General features: G+C 47.9%; 1 protein-coding gene across 1 annotated transcript in view; it reads right to left on the bottom strand.

Moving 5' to 3' along the window:
- Positions 1-11,868: 11,868 nt before the first annotated feature.
- plxnb1b (plexin b1b) overlaps positions 11,869-17,278 on the bottom strand; it is a 119,402-nt gene continuing 113,992 nt past the window's right edge. The window contains exons 35-37 of the mRNA XM_042339583.1: positions 15,074-15,149; positions 14,211-14,285; positions 11,869-12,937 (exon numbers count right to left, since the gene is read on the bottom strand). Of these exons, the coding sequence (XP_042195517.1) occupies positions 12,833-12,937; positions 14,211-14,285; positions 15,074-15,149 (256 nt within the window). The 3' untranslated portion in view covers positions 11,869-12,832. The remainder of the gene's footprint in view (positions 12,938-14,210; positions 14,286-15,073; positions 15,150-17,278) is intronic.

Here is a 17,278-nt window from a genome sequence, read left to right on the forward strand (position 1 = left end):
ACAGGGGTGAGGGAAGGCAGAGAGGTGGGAGGGCAACCAAAGGCACGATCCAAGAGAAGGGTCTTGAGACCGACCTTGAAGGAGGCAAGGGAGGAAGCAAGGCGAAGGGACCCTGGGATGGAGTTCCAGAATGTGGGATAAGAGAGGCTGAAAGCCCGGCTACCGATGGTAGAGCGGGGCAGATGGGAGATATGGAGCAGACCGGAACCCGCTGAACGGAGGGAGCGGGCAGGTTGGTAGGGAGTCAGCAGGTCAGAGAGGTAGGAGGGGGCGAGGCCATGGATGGCCTTGAAAGTGAGGATGAGGATCTTGAACTCGATCCTCTAGGGGATGGGGAGCCAGTGGAGTCGGGTGAGGGTGGGAGTGATGCGGTCCCGGAGCCTGGTATGCGAGAGTACACGAGCTGCAGAGTTTTGAATGATCTGCAGCTTCTGAAGGGAAGAATTAGGAAGGCCGATGAGGAGGGAGTTTCCGTAATTGAGCTTTGATGTGACGAATGCATGGGTGAGGGTCTCAGCGGTCTGAGGGGTGAGGTAACGGCGGAGTCTGGCAATGTTGCGGAGATGGTGGTAGGCAGTGCCGGTCATGGCGCGGATGTGGAGGAGAAAGGACAGTTCAGGGTCAAACAAGATACCCAGGTTCCTGACTGGCTTAGTGAGGTTGAGTGTGCAGCCGTGGAGGCTGATGCTGCCAGAGGTGCGGAGACGCTGGCGTGAGCCAATAAGGAGGGCCTCGGTTTTGGTGACATTGAGTTGGAGAAAGTTGTCCCTTGTCCAGGACTTGATGTTGAACAGGCAGTCAGTCAGGATGCCAGTAGTCCTGGAGTTGAGGGTGGAGGCAGAGAGATAGAGTTGGCTGTCATCCCCATACATGTGGAAGTTTACCCCATGTCTGTTGATGATGTCACCAAGGAGGAGCATGTAGAGGGTGAAGAGGAGGGGACTGAGGACAGAGCCCTGAGGAACACCGCACGAGACGGTGCGGGGGTTGGGGGAGAAGCCGCTTGCTGCAACGAAGTGGAGGTGTGAAAGGTAGAACCTGAACCAGTCAAGGACAGAGCCTTGAAGGTTGAGGTGGGAGGAGGCCATGGAGGAAGATTGAATGGTCCATGGTGTCAAAGGCAGCGGAGAGGTCAAGGAGGACGAGGAGACAGAGGAAGCCCTGATCGTACATAGTCAGGATGTCATTTGTGACCTTGTGGGCAGCACGGAAACCCAATTGGAGTGGTTCATGGAGGAAGTGGAAGGAGAGTGCTAAGCTGGGAGACAACAGCTCTCTCATAGATTCATAGACTCATAGAATGTTACGGTGCAGAAGGAGGCCATTCGGCCCATCGAGTCTGTGCCGGCTCTTTGACAGAGCAAGTCACTTTCACTAATCCCAATCACCAGCTTTCTCCCCATTACCCTGCAAACCCGTCTTCCCCAGATACCTATCCAGTTCTCTCTTAAAAGCTATTATCGAATCGGACTTCACTGACCTTTCGGGCGGATCATTCCAAATTCGAACAACTCGCTGAGTGAAAAAATTTCTTCTAACCTCTCCTCTGCTTCTTTTGGTAGATATCTTAAGACTGTGACAACGGGTCACAGACACACCTACCAGCGGAAACAGCTTTTCCCTATCTCGCCTGTCGAAACCTTTCATGATCTTGAAGACCTCGATCAGATCCCCGTGTAACCTTATCTGCTCTAATGGGACAAGTCCTAACTTCTCCAGCCTGTCCTCATAGCTAAGGTTCCCCATTCCTGGTATAATTCTCGTGAATCTTCTCTGCACCCTTTCCAGTGCCTTAATGTCCTTCCTGAAGTAAGGTGCCCAGAACTGGACGCAGTACTCCAGCTGAGGCCTAACCAGTGTTTTGTATAGATTAACCATAACCTCCCTACTCTTATACTCTCTGCCCCTACTAATGAAGCTCAGTACACCAAATGCCTTTTTTGCTGCCTTATCTACCTGCCCCGCTACCTTTAATGATTCGCTTACTTGAACACCCAGATCTCTCTGTACGTTCACCCCCCTTAAGATTGAGCTACCGAGTCTATATTACCTCCTATCATTCTTCCTACCGAAGTGTATCACCTCACACTTATCTACATTGAATGTGGACCTTGGATAGGAAAGGGAGGTTTGAGATGGGCCGATAGCTGGATACCTGGGGGGGGGAAGCAGGGAGATCAAAAGCACGATCAAAGAGGAGGGTCTTGAGTTGGGTCTTGAAGGTGGAAAGGGAGAGGGCGAGATGGAGGGACTGTGGGTTGGAGTTCCAGAGACTGGGTGCAGAGTGGCGGAAGGCCCGCCCGCTGATAGTGGGGCGAGCAAGGAGGGGACGTGAAGTAGGCTGGAGCCCGCTGAGCAGAGGGAGCGAACAGGGTGGTAGGGTGTTAGGAGGTCGGAGAGGTAGAGGGGAGCAAGACCGTGGAGGGCTTTGAAGGTGAGGACCAGGACCTTGAAATGTATCCTCTGTGTGATGGGAAGCCAGTGGAATTGGGCGAGGATGAGGATGATAGGGTCGCGGAGCCCAGTGGGGGAGAGGACACAGGCTGCAGAGTTCTGGATAATCTGCAGTCTGTGGAGGGAGGAGTTTGGGAGGCCGACAAGCAGTGAATTTGCGTAGTTGAGCCTCGATGTAATCAGGACGTGTTTGAGGGTTTCGGCGGCCTGCGGTGTGAGACATGTCAGAGCTGGGCGGCGTTGCAGAGGTGGAGGAAGGCAGAGTGGGTCATGGCACAGATGTGGGATAGAAAGGTTAGTTGAGGGTCAAACAAGACCCCAAGGTTCCGGACTGGCTTAGCAAGGTGGAGTGTGCAACCGTGGATGGTGATGCTGTCAGTGCCTGAAGTGAGGAGGCGCTGACGGAAGCCAATCAGGAGAGCCTTGGACTTGTTGACGTTCAACTGAAGAAAGTTATCTCTCATCCAGGACTTGATGTCTGACGGACACTCTGTCAGCACAGCAATGGTCCTGAAGTTGAGGGTGGAAGCAGAGAGGTAGAGTTGGGTGTCATCCGCATACATGTGGAAGTGGACCCCATGTCTGCGGATGATGTCACCAAGAGGGAGCATATAGATGTTGAAGAGGAGGGAACCAAGGACAGAGCCCTGAAGAACGCCACACAAGACATTGTGGGGCTAGAGGAGAAACAGTTTGAGGAGACAAAGTGCAGGTGGTGTTAGAGGTATGATCTGAACCAATCAGAACCGACAGCGCCGGGGAGTTGAGGTGAGAGGAGAGGCGGTGGATGAGGATAGAGTGGTCGACGGTGTCGAAAGCAGCAGAGAGGTCAAGGAGGACAAGGAGGCAGAGGGAGCCCTGGTCGCAGATAATAATAATAATCCTTGTATTTGATATAGCGCTTTTCATGTCGGGAGTCCCAAAGCGCTTCACAGAACACACTGTAAAGTGAATTGACTGTATATTTGTGGGCGAACGCGGCAGCCAATTGCACACAGCAATGTCCCACAAACAGTCGTAGATTGAAAATGACCAATTTAATATTGTTTTTGGTTTTGGAGGGATTATTATTAGGCTCTGTGTGGAGTAAGGAAACTTGCCCAAGGTTTCGCCCTCTGCCTGGAATTGAACTCGGGTCTCTCACTTGCAAAGCGAGTGCTCTAACCACTGAACTATAGGACTCCACGAATGGATGGACAAAATGTCAACAGTATAGGCATGTTGGGGACAGTTACCCAAATAAGAGTTACGTACACAAATGCGCGTGGCATAATAATAATAATAATAATAATCCTTGCATTTGATATAGCGCTTTTCACGTCGGGAGGACGTCCCAAAGCGCTTCACAGAACATACTGTAAAGTGAATTGACTGTATATTTGTGGGCGAACGCGGCAGCCAATTGCGCACAGCAATGTCCCACAAACAGTCGTAGATTGAAAATGATTCATTTATTATTGTTTTTGGTTTTGGAGGGATTATTAAGAAATAAGAAATAAAACAAGTGAGTTAGAAGCACAAATCAGCTAAAAGGGTCTGATGTGGTAGCCATCACAGAGAGACCTGGTTACAAGCTAGGCAGGACTGGGAGCTAAATATTCCAGGCTATAAAATCTGTAGAAAAGACAGAGACATTGGGAACAGAGGAGGAGCAGCAATATTCATAAAAGACACTAATACAGCAGTGGAAAGGAAAGATTTCAGTAAGGGTGATCAGGTCATGGAAACACTGCGGGTAAAATTAAGGAACAGCAAAGGAGGTAAGACTCTGTTGGGAGTAGTCAACAGACCCCCAAAGAGTTGTGATGTAGTGGGGAAATGTATAAGTACGGAGATCAGGGAAGCATGTAGCAAAAGCAATGTAGCTATAATGGGAGATTTCAATTTTCACATAGACTGGGAGAAGCAGGAAACCTCAGGTAGTAAAGGCAACAAATTTCTAGAATGTATTCAGGACAGTTTTTTGGAACAATATGTTTTAGAACCAACAAAGGAACACGCCAACTGGATTTAGTGATATATAATGAGTCAGAACTAGTTAACAATCTAACAGTAAAGGAACACCCTCCAAATAGTGATCAGAAAATAATTGAATTTGACATTACATTTGAGAGGGAGAAGTGAGAGTCCCAAACCAAGGTTTTAAATTTGAGTAAGGCAAACTTCGATTGGATGAGAAATATATTTGATCACAGTAAACTGGGCTGAATTGTTAGTGGGTAAACCTGCAGATGAACAATGGGAAGTATTCAAAAAAGTATTTGATACAACACAGAACATGTACATACCCCTAAAATGCAAAAGCTCCAATCGTGTTAGCTAAAAGAAAAGGCTTAATCAAATGCAAGAAAAAGTGGGAATGCAGAGGACTGGAAGACCTACAAAAAGCAACAAAGGGATAAAAAGAAAGTAATAAGAGGAGCAAAAAAGGAGTATGAAAAAACTTGCAATAGTAAAAGCTTTTATAAATATATTAAAAGAGAATGGTCAAGGGGAATATGGGTCCATTAAAGACAGATTTAGGTGAAACTATAACGGAAAATAAGGAAATGGCTGACTTGTTAAGTGAATACTTTGCTACTGTTTTTTACAGTAGAGGATGAGAACCAAATACCAACCGTACAGGGGAACCTAAAAATAAGTCAAAAAGAAATGCTTAATAAAATTAATATCAATAAAAAAAAGGTAATGGAGAAAATAATGAGACTCAAGATAGACAAATCTCCAGGACCTGACAGTTTCCACCCCAGGGTGTTAAAGGAAATAGGAGAGGAAATTGCAGATGCATTCATCATAATTTTTCAAAGCTCACTAGATTTGGGAGTTGTGCCCTTAGATTGGAAAATTGCAAATGTCATCCCTTTATTTAAGAAGGGAGGGAGAAACCAGGAAACTACAGACTGTCAGTTCGGAGTCCTGTAGCTCAGTGGTTAGAGCACTCGCTTTGCAAGTGAAAGACCTGAGTTCAATTCCAGGCAGAGGGCGAAACCTTGGGCAAGTTTCCTTACTCCACACAGAGCCTAATAATGATCCCTCCAAAAAAAAACAATAATAAATTGGTCATTTTCAATCTACGACTGTTTGTGGGACATTGCTGTGCGCAATTGGCTGCCGCGTTCGCCCACAAATATACAGTCAATTCACTTTACAGTATATTCTGTGAAACGCTTTGGGACGTCCTCCCGACGTGAAAAGCGCTATATCAAATGCAAGGATTATTATTATTATTAACATCAGTTGTAGGGAAAATACTGGAATCTATCATCAGAGACAGAGTGACTGAACATTTGGACAGGTATGAGCTAGTCAAAGAGAGTCAACATGGGTTTGTGAAGGGTAGGTTGTGTCTGACTAATCTAGTTGAATTTTTTGAGGAGGTCATTAAAATGGTGGATCCATCCACACCTTCAAGAGTGAGGTTGATAGATTTTTGGTAGGTCAGGGTATTAATGGATATGGGGAGAAAGCAGAAAATTGGAACTGAAAGGATTTGTTGAGGTACATATCAGCCATGGAGGAACAGGCTCGAAGGGCTGAATGGCCGACCCCTGTTCCTATGTTCCCCCTTTCTCTCACTCTCGATTACTCTCTTTCCACCTCTCACACTCTCTTCCCTCTCACACTCCCCCTCCTCCTCTCTCTCACATTCTGCTTCTCTACCACACACTCTCTCTATCCCCTCTCAAACTCTCTATCAATCACTGTCTGTTAATCTCCCCTTCTCTGTTTCTCTCCCCTTCTCTCTCATTCACTCCCTCATCCTCACATTCTCTCTGCTCTCTCCCTCCCCCTTTCTTACCTCTCTCTACACATGTACTCTCTCTCACCCCTCTTTTTCTCCCCATCTAGGTTTCTCTCCCCACCCCGTCACACGCTCTCTCCCCCTCACACACTCTCTCTCCTTCTCTTAGTCTCTCTCTCTCACACACATGCTCTCCCCCTCGCTCTCCCAATCAGCCTCGTGGGTCACTATCTGCAGTGTCAGGATTAAATTAAGGACGTGCGGTTGGTAAGAGATGCGCTTGTCTTCCTGACAGACTGCAGCAACGGTTGGTATTGTTTCCACTCTGGGTCCCGCTGCTGCCCTGGGAGGACGTTCACCAGGGAGGGAGGGAGTAGTTAATAAAAAGTAGAAGAAGATAAAATCCTGAGGGTGGGGGCAGCAAGGCTGAAGGCCCACCTGCCAATGGTGACTCGGGCAAAGCGGGGGATGTGAAGCAGCCCGGAGGAAGCGGACAGGTTGGTAGGGGGTTAGGAGGTCGCAGAGGTAGGGGGGAAGCAAGGCTATGGAGTGCTTTGAAGGTGAGGACCAGGATCTTGAACTGTATCCTATGTGTGATGGGAAGCCAGTGGAGTCGGGCGAGGATCGGGTTGATAAGGTCACGGAGCCTGGTGCGGGAGAGGATGCGGGCTGCAGAATTCTGGATGATCTACAGCCTGTGGAAAGAGGAGTTGGGGAGGTCAACAAGCAGGGGTTTGCATACACAGTATGTCTACTACACCAGGAGGCACTCTTCATAACCAAGTTTCTTGAATAGTGTAAAACTAGAGAATGTACTCAGTGAGTTATATACGTTTCACATTCGTTTCTTCAATATCAATCAGTAAATGTGTCCAAGAGCTAGAATCCCTTTTGTTGATCTACCTAGAGACCACAATTTACAACAGCTTTTATCAAATTGGTGCAAAGTTCATCACATACCATTTTATAAAATCCATATTGAAATATTATAAATTATACTATTATATACATGGATAAAGATCATTTTTATAGAAATGTTTATTTTATAGTTATTGTCAACAATTTGAAAAAGGAAACCTTGAGATTAATTAAAAAAGTAAGGTCTTTTAAAAGGGATACGGTCTCTAACTCTGTGTTGTATAAACTTTATTTAAATCCCCAAATATTCTGTGTGAACAGTGCTATATTCAAGCTGTTGTTGTTTCTCCTGTGTATGTGTGTGTGCGTGTGTGTACCTGGGGGTCTGTAGCATTTATCCCCACATGGGGTTATTGTTACATCAGAATGATGAAAAAACAGAGCAAACTCAAGAAATTGTTTTTTGAATATTTCATTACCAATTGGAATGACTTTCTTTATTAAACAGATTAGGGTAAGAAGCTAGTTGGTTATTTGGTTATTTACAGATATTACAGCTCTAAAAATTAATACTCTCTTCTGTGCTCACTGTGGAGCCAGCTCTACACATTATCTTACACTAAACAGTACAAGATTTCATTTTAATCCTCTTCAGTATATAAATACATTATTGGTACTATGTACAGCTGCAAGTCAGTGCAACGCAGCTACCCCCAGCAAAGTCACATGTGGTGATAGACAGATGTAAAACCTAAATCATCTGTGTAGATGGTGCATTGATAAGCGCATCGGACATACGATCTGGGGAGGAGTGGGAGCAAGGTCCCACAGCTACATGTGGAGGCTAAAATTTCTATACAGTCTTATTTCTAAATCCAGTAGTCATAACACTCAGCCACCTGTCACCCAGAGACTCGCCCACACACATATCCACACTGTAACGGCTTCCCCAATAGGCTCCAACTCCAGCCTGGAGTTTCAGGTGCAGGTTCCTCTGATCTGGACCTCTGTCCTTGACTTTCAACTTCTTCCTAAAACCTGACACATGCTGATCACAGCCTTGCACCATGTCATGGAACCTCAAACCCATCTCTGGTTAGGACAGGGAGAGAGCAGGGTGTCATGCCTGACACGTCAGCCTTCTGGAAGGTGTTAATGTAACGATTTTCCGCCTGTCATGTCCTCACCTCGTCCTACTCAGGTTTGAGTGGATTCCCTGCTTTCCACTGGTGATTCTGTGGAGATCAGTCAGTCAGTTATGGGCAGTTAATTGGAAATGATTCCATTTCTGTCTGTCAGTGTGTTACAATGCACCCAGTCATTACGATTTCACATTCTAGCGTGTTACTTGGCCAGCACAAGATCTTGTAAAAAGATCATCTTAGGATTCTTGCTAAACTGACAGATCCAGGAGAGATCTCAAAATGGTTACATTTTCCACACTTGTTAACAAGTTGACTCAAGCAATAAGGGAATGAATGGTCCCACCCACCAGGCTACTGAGGTGTTTTGGTTCAGACTAATAACGGCACTGCACTGTTCCCATATTGACTGCTCAGTTAAGGTGCTACAAGGTGCTGCAGGAGGAGGGAGGTGAAAGCCGAATGTTTTAGTGATGGTTTTGTGATTTGAGAGTTTCTAAGAAACAGAACATCATTTGAAGATTCTAAAAGCTCTGAGAATTATTTTGGTTGACCACAATAGCAGTTAGTGGTGTAAAGTCCACTTCCTGTCACAGATAGATTTTTATTTCTAAAGAAAATACACGGAACACAATTCAGTCTTGCTTGGAGTCCTAGACCTGCCAGCTTAGTTAATAACCTGTGTCAAAGTCAAACTCATTCCTCCCACTCCTGCCTGAATGTGTTGTTAAGTTACCATTGGGCTCCCTAATAGACAATATCATGTATTCTATCAATGTACAGAGTGAATCAAACATCCTTACTCCTAGGTCTATATGAGATGTTTAACCTGCATAGCCATGTAGACATTTACACATATGAACTCTGTGACAAAAACATTCACTAATATGATGAAAGACATTTCCTATAATAGCGGCTCTATCTCTCTAAATACTGTCGTTAAAAAAAAATTAAAAACTCTAGAAGTAAGGACTTCTGATTCATCCTGTATATATCAAAACAGAAACGAGGCAATTTTTTGAAGAACGATTGTATAGCCCCAATTCTCACCAAAACATCTACTGTTTCTGAGGGTGGGTTAAGGGACGTTTTGTCCCTCATACAGACCTCCCTCATAAACAGCAGATAGTTGATGATATTGGAGGCTTCACATATACAGAGGATTTAGCCCACTGCACTCCCAGTTTACACCTTACAGTCAACAACAGAGAATCATATCAAAGCACTCACTTCCTTCCAGACAAGACTAAAGCTGAGGATCTAACACTGAATAAGATCTTACCTGAAAATGTTTGGGGGCAAATACTGAGGATAAAAACCTGTGGAGCTGAGCAAGGCGACACTGAATGCTAATGAAATCTCATTTGCACAATAACAATAAATAGCATCACTTCATGACGTCCACTAGTCAGATGTTGTTATGTTGTACAGACCATTAACAGTGTCTCTGGCTTGTCCACGACCATGATTTTGACTGAGTCCGTGAAGTTCAGAGATCAGGCGACCGACTGACTGACTGAAGTCTGAATTTGGAAGCCACTTTCCTTTTAAGAGCTGCTGAAACCTGACTTCCTGAATTAGGTAGATTGAAAATATTCTCCACAGTTCTGTGTCATGTTAAACCTTAAGACAAAATGGTCTCACAAGCTAAAATTAGGTGAAATTTTGGGCCTTGGGTTTTGTGACAGCCTTCTGAGGTGGTGGTCAGAAACTGTAGGGGGTGATCAAAGAGAGGAGATAACCACTGAAGAAACCCACCTCATTCCATCTGAACATAAGGCCATTGGACTACCCTCAATGGCACAAGGGAAACAGACCCAAATGCCCTCAGACAGGTGGTAAAGACGGGATTCTGTGCTTATACTAGGATTCCCCAATGTAACTCATTGTTCACGAGAAGATGTAAAGTCTCTTCTAGGAATTGATCAAGAACGTCCCCTCTGCCCTCCCTCCCCCTCCATGCACAGGACAGAGCTGAGTCTCTGAGATTTCCACGTGATCTGTCCCTGACAAAGCAAGCCCTGAGATAGCACCCCCCTCCCCCAGTTCCAAACCCTCCGGTACGATGTCTCCAGTGTGTAACAGTACTGGCACAGACCAGGACTGGCATCGCTGTGCTGTGAGCGGCACTGGGCAGACAGGAAGGTGTAAGTGCTGGCCAGCCTGACCCATCAGGACACCGGTGGGGAGGGGGTCAGAATTAGGGCTAAGTGGATAGTTTATAATCACAAAGGAATCCAATCTGAGAATCACTCAGGAGGCTATACCTGATTTTTTTTTAACAGGGTGAAGGTTTCCTGCTCCTTCTGTATTTAGTCACAGTTGTGGGTTTTGTGATGGAGTCTGAGTATGAATGTACGTGTGGGCATGTTTGTAAGTGCATACATCCGAGCATTCATGTGTCAAGTGTGTGTATATGATGTGCTTATATGCATGTGGATGGTGTATATGCATGTGGTGCATGTATGTATGTGGTGTGCACTTGTACACATGCTGCGTGTGTGCTGCAGTACTCTCTGTGTACACAAGCAGTGCTGGGCATCTAAGTATACAGACGTGCTAAGGCGCTATATCAAATGCAAGGATTATTATTCTTATGTAAGTGCTTGTCTAAAACAGTGAGACTGTAAATAAATCATTTGCGCACATAACACAAAGCCACCAAATGCATCTCCACCAACCAGATTCCTGGACAAACACACTGCTTTTACATTGCTGTAAAAACTGTCCATCAACACTCTGAAATGTGAAGCCTTAAAACAATCTGTCTGGTTCCTCAGGGACACAGCACACAACACCTGAGGTGCTGAGACTCCCCGCGCAACCTGGTGATAAAATGATCTGTTCACCACTAGGGGGCTCTACTGCTTCCCCTTCATGGACCACACAAGCTATCTCACTCTCTCAGGACGTTTGAATCTGAACAAAAATTTTGAGCCAAGTGCCCCAAACGGATTGCTTAGTCCCCCTGATGCTTGCCAGTCGACCTGAGAAACAATTGGTATTTGGGAGCCCATTTTACAGTATTTAGCAGGATTGCTTACCAAGATACAGGGAAAACACTCTTAATATTAAGAGTGTGTTAATATTAAACTCAGCTTCTCGTTAACGCTCCTTAATAAAGTTACGATTCCTGTAAATGCAAATCAACACTCAATGTGGATTGAGTCGTGATGGCATTCTCATGGGTCCTAACCTAGCCTGACTTGAATTCCTTGTCAAGAGATCTCTTAAGCTTGAGCCTCTTTGCCCAGAAGATCACAGTCAGAACCAGCTCAGCCACAAGGATGTAGGTATTAAACCGATGGCTGGGAAACCTACCCTCTTGGCTGAGCCGTCCCTGCAGGGAACCTGGTGACAAGGTGACATGTGCAGCCACAACATCAGAAGTCGTGTGTAACCCTGTGCTGGAGTTCTCTCCTAGATCTGACATCTAAAGATCCTCAAACTTTATGTCGGTCAAGTCAATTTAGCCGTCACACTATCTCCCCCAAGTCAGAAGATTGTGGGTTCAAGCCCCCGAGTCTGAACTCTGAGCTCATTGTCAGGGACCGTCCTTTGGATGAGACATTAAACCATGGATGTTACAGATGCCGTGGTGCTATTCCAAAAAGGGAAATGAAATAGTCCTGGTGTCCTGACCAACAATTCCCCAAATAAAGTTGGTCACTCACTCCATGGCTGTTTGTGGGACATTGCTGTACAAATTGTGGGACATTGTGCACAACTTGTCCTCTGCATGAGCCTACAAGTTCATAGTCACCACACTTTTTTACAGAATTCTGTGACATTTAGAATTTTAAAGTCTGTAATTGTAAAGTTCCAACTCAGAGCCTGTGGTGTGAATGGATAGTTACTGCACATGCCTTAGTGTGGAGACAGAGAGGGGATTCCCTCTCTAGTATAGACATCCCTTGGTGTCTGTGCCGGACCTCGTGGGCTCTGGAAGTGAATGGTGGACACAGCCAGAGTGGTTGCCAGTGGATTAAACACGGATTGTGATTCACACCACGTGACGGTTAGTGGATGAGGAGTTGACCTCTCTGAGCCCCATTCCCCTATCCACCCCCATTCCAGCCCCGATGAGCTCCCAGCGACCAGCGGTAATACCTCTCAGCAATTAGTTTTAAAAAACTTGAAAAAGTCTCTTCACAGAAAAAAATATTCACATCATTTGTTCACTGAGTGCTCTTTGTGGGTGTGTTGCTGTTAAACTGCCCTAATAATCTACAATATGAACACTCGGGGTTGGCAGTCCAGCCCGGGTACAGCTGGCAGGGAGGAATCAGCGCCCGCTCCCTCGTTGAGGATTGTAGGAGCTTCTGACACCTGAAATTCCACCTAGTCTTAGTCTGGGGGACCATTTTGTCTCAGAATTTAAAGTGGTGGCAGAACTGTGGGAAATCCTTAAAGTCCGTCTCAGTTCTGAAGCTGGATTTCGAGATCAATCCTCGATTGTGTGGGTTACATTTTGAAGCAGGATGGTGTCACTGGCTAAGACTGTGTGGAATTTTGCAGCTGCCCCTCCCACCCCCCAACCAAAGCCAGGAAGCAGATTCCCAATAAGGCACTCCTGCATTGAGTGTGCTGTCAGTCATATTCCTGGGCTCTCATCCCTGCTCAGCTGGCCCTCCTGTCACAAGTCGGTGACCTTGTTTTCCACAGAGGCTGCGATCTGCTGCAGCCTGTACCCCAGCTGCATCTTCTGGGCCATGGGATCCTCCTCCAGGGCCGTGATGATCTGTAAGACAAGACGGATTGTGGAGACCCATTGTGTAGGGGTTAGCGCGTCGCCTCACAAGTGAGAGGATCCGGTTTGATTCCTGTGCAGGGCAAAACCTTAGACAAGTTTCCTTACTCCACATGCCTCTGTTCACTGAGCAGTTAGTAGGAACCCGGTTGTTAAGTCGATTGGCGGATCGCTTTCCGGGAAAATAATCCCTTCAAAATAAAATGTGGCCACTCAATCCACGACTGCTGTCAATCCACTTCGCAATAAATTCTGTGAAATGCTTTGATGTTTCAATGACGTAATAAAGCGCTATATCAAATGCAAGGATTATTATTATTACTAATATTATCCAGCACTCAACAGTACTCAAGAGTGGTCACAGTTACCAAAAGCAGACCCTGATCCAGTCTAGACTGAACCTCATCCCCACCCACTGGACTCCTTCGCAGATATCCCTCCTCCTCGTCCCCTCCCTTGCCTCCTTCAAGGCCTGGCTCAAGACCTTCCACTTCGATCATGCCTTCAGTCATCTTCCCTCCTCAACGCCCCCCTGCCCTCTACCCCTCTCTGATCCCAACCCACAGTTCAGGTGCAAACGCCTCATTATCCAGCGCCTTTGGACATCCTGCCGATGAGAAAATTTAATGTGTTGTTTTTGATGTTGATGCGTGCAGACACTGACCCGATCTGAACTGACCCTCACCAGTACAAACACTAACTCTTTCTCACATTCAGAATTCCTTGTACAACATACAATGCCACATCTAGAGCGATGTCATCTCCACACTTGGATCACAATGCTCCTCAACACTAACATTCAGGGAATATTGTACTTTTCTTGTTGCTTCCACACTGTACTACTTTATGCTTCTCAACAAACTGCATCTGTCACCTCTTTGCCCACTCTTCTAAACACACTCTGTTTTTNCTGAGATGTCACATCTGTACAGTTCAGGACCCTGACACGAAGAGCCCACTGGAAAGCGCTCAGCAACTGAATCAGCTCCCAGCTTGCGTCGCTCAGGGACGTTCCTGTCCCACTATCGGCAGATGGGTTTTCAGCCATTCTACGTTCTGGAGACACTCTGATTCATCCCCTCACTTCCTCCACTCTTTCAAGGCACGTCTCAAAACGTATCTCTTGGACCTCGCTTTTGGTCATCTTTCCCTTATCCCCTGGATCACGCCCCAAGCTTGGGTGCCAACCAGCAGGGTTGAGCACTTTGAGACATCCTCCTGACAGACGCTGTAATGTACATTGTAATGTAGTTGCTCTCCATACCTGATCATAATACTTGTTAATGTACTTGTAGAGCTCATGCAGAGCAACGAGACAGTTCATTTCGTTGGAGTAGTTCTGTAATATAAGAAAGGACTTTGGACATTCACACCTTCCAGGATAGAGAAGGGGGGAGGGCGCAGGGGTTCAGATCAGAAACTCAGGACAGACTGAGATAACACCTATGTGTGTGTGTGTGTGTCCCTCAGTGCATCACCTCAAGGCCCTCCATCCCAATAGCCGGAAACAGCGGGAAGGCTTGTCAGACAGCAATATCAATGGCAAGCCATCCGGATTTAGCTGGTGACACTCCAGCAGTTACCCCACCACACACTCTAGGGTCCTCAAGCCTTGGCTCTTACCAACCTGCGCCTAATACTTTTCGGAATTAGGTACGCAGGATGTGTCCCTCGAGAGAGAGAGAGAGAGAGAGAGAGAGAGAGAGAGAGTGCATTCCATTCCAACAATCTATCTCTGGGATTTCCATGTGTAGGTGGGATGCATGGAAATCTCAGCTTGGTTTGGATGCTCTTAAGCATGGGGATGGGTTTCCGTATGTGTCAGACACCCGGCTGACCAAAAAAAAGAGCTTTGAGGAGTGGGTAATGTTGTGTTGGAGCCAGTTTGCCCCCTGAACTGGTGCCTGACTGCGCCTTGACCTCAACAGGTGTGCTTATAAGTGTGAATTATATGATAATTATTATTACTATATAATTTATCAATTTATTACTGCTGCTGGGCACCCGAGCTAGGGGTGGGAGCCGAGGAGGGTGAGTTGGGGTTGGGGAAAGATGACCGAAATATTAATATTTAATTAATATTCACAATAATATTAACAAAGAATACTTAAGTGTGGTAGCACTTACCCTGGACAGCTCAGCTAAGGCAGAGTTCATCTCCTGGTCACTGGCGGAGATCGTCTGACGGATATCAGCGTAGTACCTTACAGCATAGACACAGCCATCAGCACCCCTCCGCACAGTAAACCCCCCCTCACGCACTAACCCCCCCCACACACACACTAACTGTACCCCACACACACACACTAACTGTACCCCCCCACACACACACTAACTGTACCCACACACACACACTAACCCCCCCCCACACACTAACCCCCCCACACACACACTAACTGTACCCACACACACACTAACTGTACCCCCACACACACACTAACCCCCCCACACACACACTAACCCCCCCACACACACTAACTGTACCCCCACCACACACTAACCCCCCACACACACACTAACTGTACCCCCCACACACACACTAACTGTACCCACACACACACTAACTGTACCCCCCCACACACACTAACTGTACCCACACACACACTACCCCCCCACACACACACTAACTGTACCCCCACACACACACTAACTGTACCCCACACACACACTAACTGTACCCCCCCCACACACACACACTAACTGTACCCCCCCACACACACACACTAACCCCCCCACACACACACTAACCTCCACCCACACACACACACACACTAACTGTACCCCCCACACACACTAACTGTACCCACACACACACACTAACCTCCCCCCACACACACTAACCCCCACCCACCCACCACACTAACCCCCCCACACACACTAACCCTCCCCCACACACACTAACCCCCACCCACACACACTAACCCCCCACACACACTAACCCCCCACACACTAACCCCCCCCCACACACACTAACCCCCCCACACACTAACCCCCCCACACACTAACCCCCCCCCCACCACACACTAACCCCCCCCTCACACACTAACCCCCCTCACACACTAACCCCCCCTCACACACTAACCCCCCCCCCTCACACACTAACCCCCCCCACACACTAACCCCCCCCCTCACACACTAACCCCCCCCTCACACACTAACCCCCCCCACACTAACCCCCCCCCACACACACTAACCCTCCCCCACACGCACTACCCCCCACACACAAACTAATCCCCCCCACACACACTAACCCCCCCATACACACTAACCCCCCCCACCACACTAACCCCCCCCACACACACTAACCTCCCCCTCCGCACACTAACCCTCTCACACACTAACCCCCTCACACACTAACCCCCCCTCACACACTAACCCCCCCTCACACACTAACCCCCCCTCACACACTAACCCCCCTCACACACTAACCCCCCCTCACACACTAACCCCCCCCTCACACACTAACCCCCCCTCACACACTAACCCCCCCCCTCACACACTAACCCCCCCCTCACACACTAACCCCCCCTCACACACTAACCCCCCCACACACTAACCCCCCTCACACACTAACCCCCCCTCACACACTAACCCCCCTCACACACTAACCCCCCCTCACACACTAACCCCCCTCACACACTAACCCCCCTCACACACTAACCCCCCTCACACACTAACCCCCCCACACACACTAACCCCCCCCCTCACACACTAACCCCCCCACACACACTAACCCCCCCCACACACTAACACCCCCCTCACACACTAACCCCCCCCACACACTAACCCCCCCCACACACTAACCCCCCCCACACACTAACCCCCCCCCACACACTAACACCCCCCACACACTAACCCCCCCTCACACACTAACCCCCCCTCACACACTAACCCCCCCCCACACACTAACCCCCCCCTCCACACTAACCCCCCCCCCCCCCCCCCCCCCCCCACACACTAACCCCCCCTCACACACTAACCCCCCCTCACACACTAACCCCCCCCACACACTAACCCCCCCTCACACCCCCCCCTCACACACTAACCCCCCTCACACACTAACCCCCCCTCACACACTAACCCCCCCTCACACACTAACCCCCCCTCACACACTAACCCCCCCTCACACACTAACCCCCCTCACACACTAACCCCCCCCTCACACACTAACCCCCCTCACACACTAACCCCCCCTCACACACTAACCCCCCCTCACACACTAACCCCCCCTCACACACTAACCCCCCCTCACACACTAACCCCCCCTCACACACTAACCCCCCCCTCACACACTAACCCCCCCACACACAACCCCCCTCACACACTAACCCC

Source organism: Callorhinchus milii, unplaced genomic scaffold (genome assembly GCF_018977255.1).
Source record: "Callorhinchus milii isolate IMCB2004 unplaced genomic scaffold, IMCB_Cmil_1.0 Scaffold12, whole genome shotgun sequence".
NCBI lineage: Eukaryota > Metazoa > Chordata > Chondrichthyes > Chimaeriformes > Callorhinchidae > Callorhinchus > Callorhinchus milii.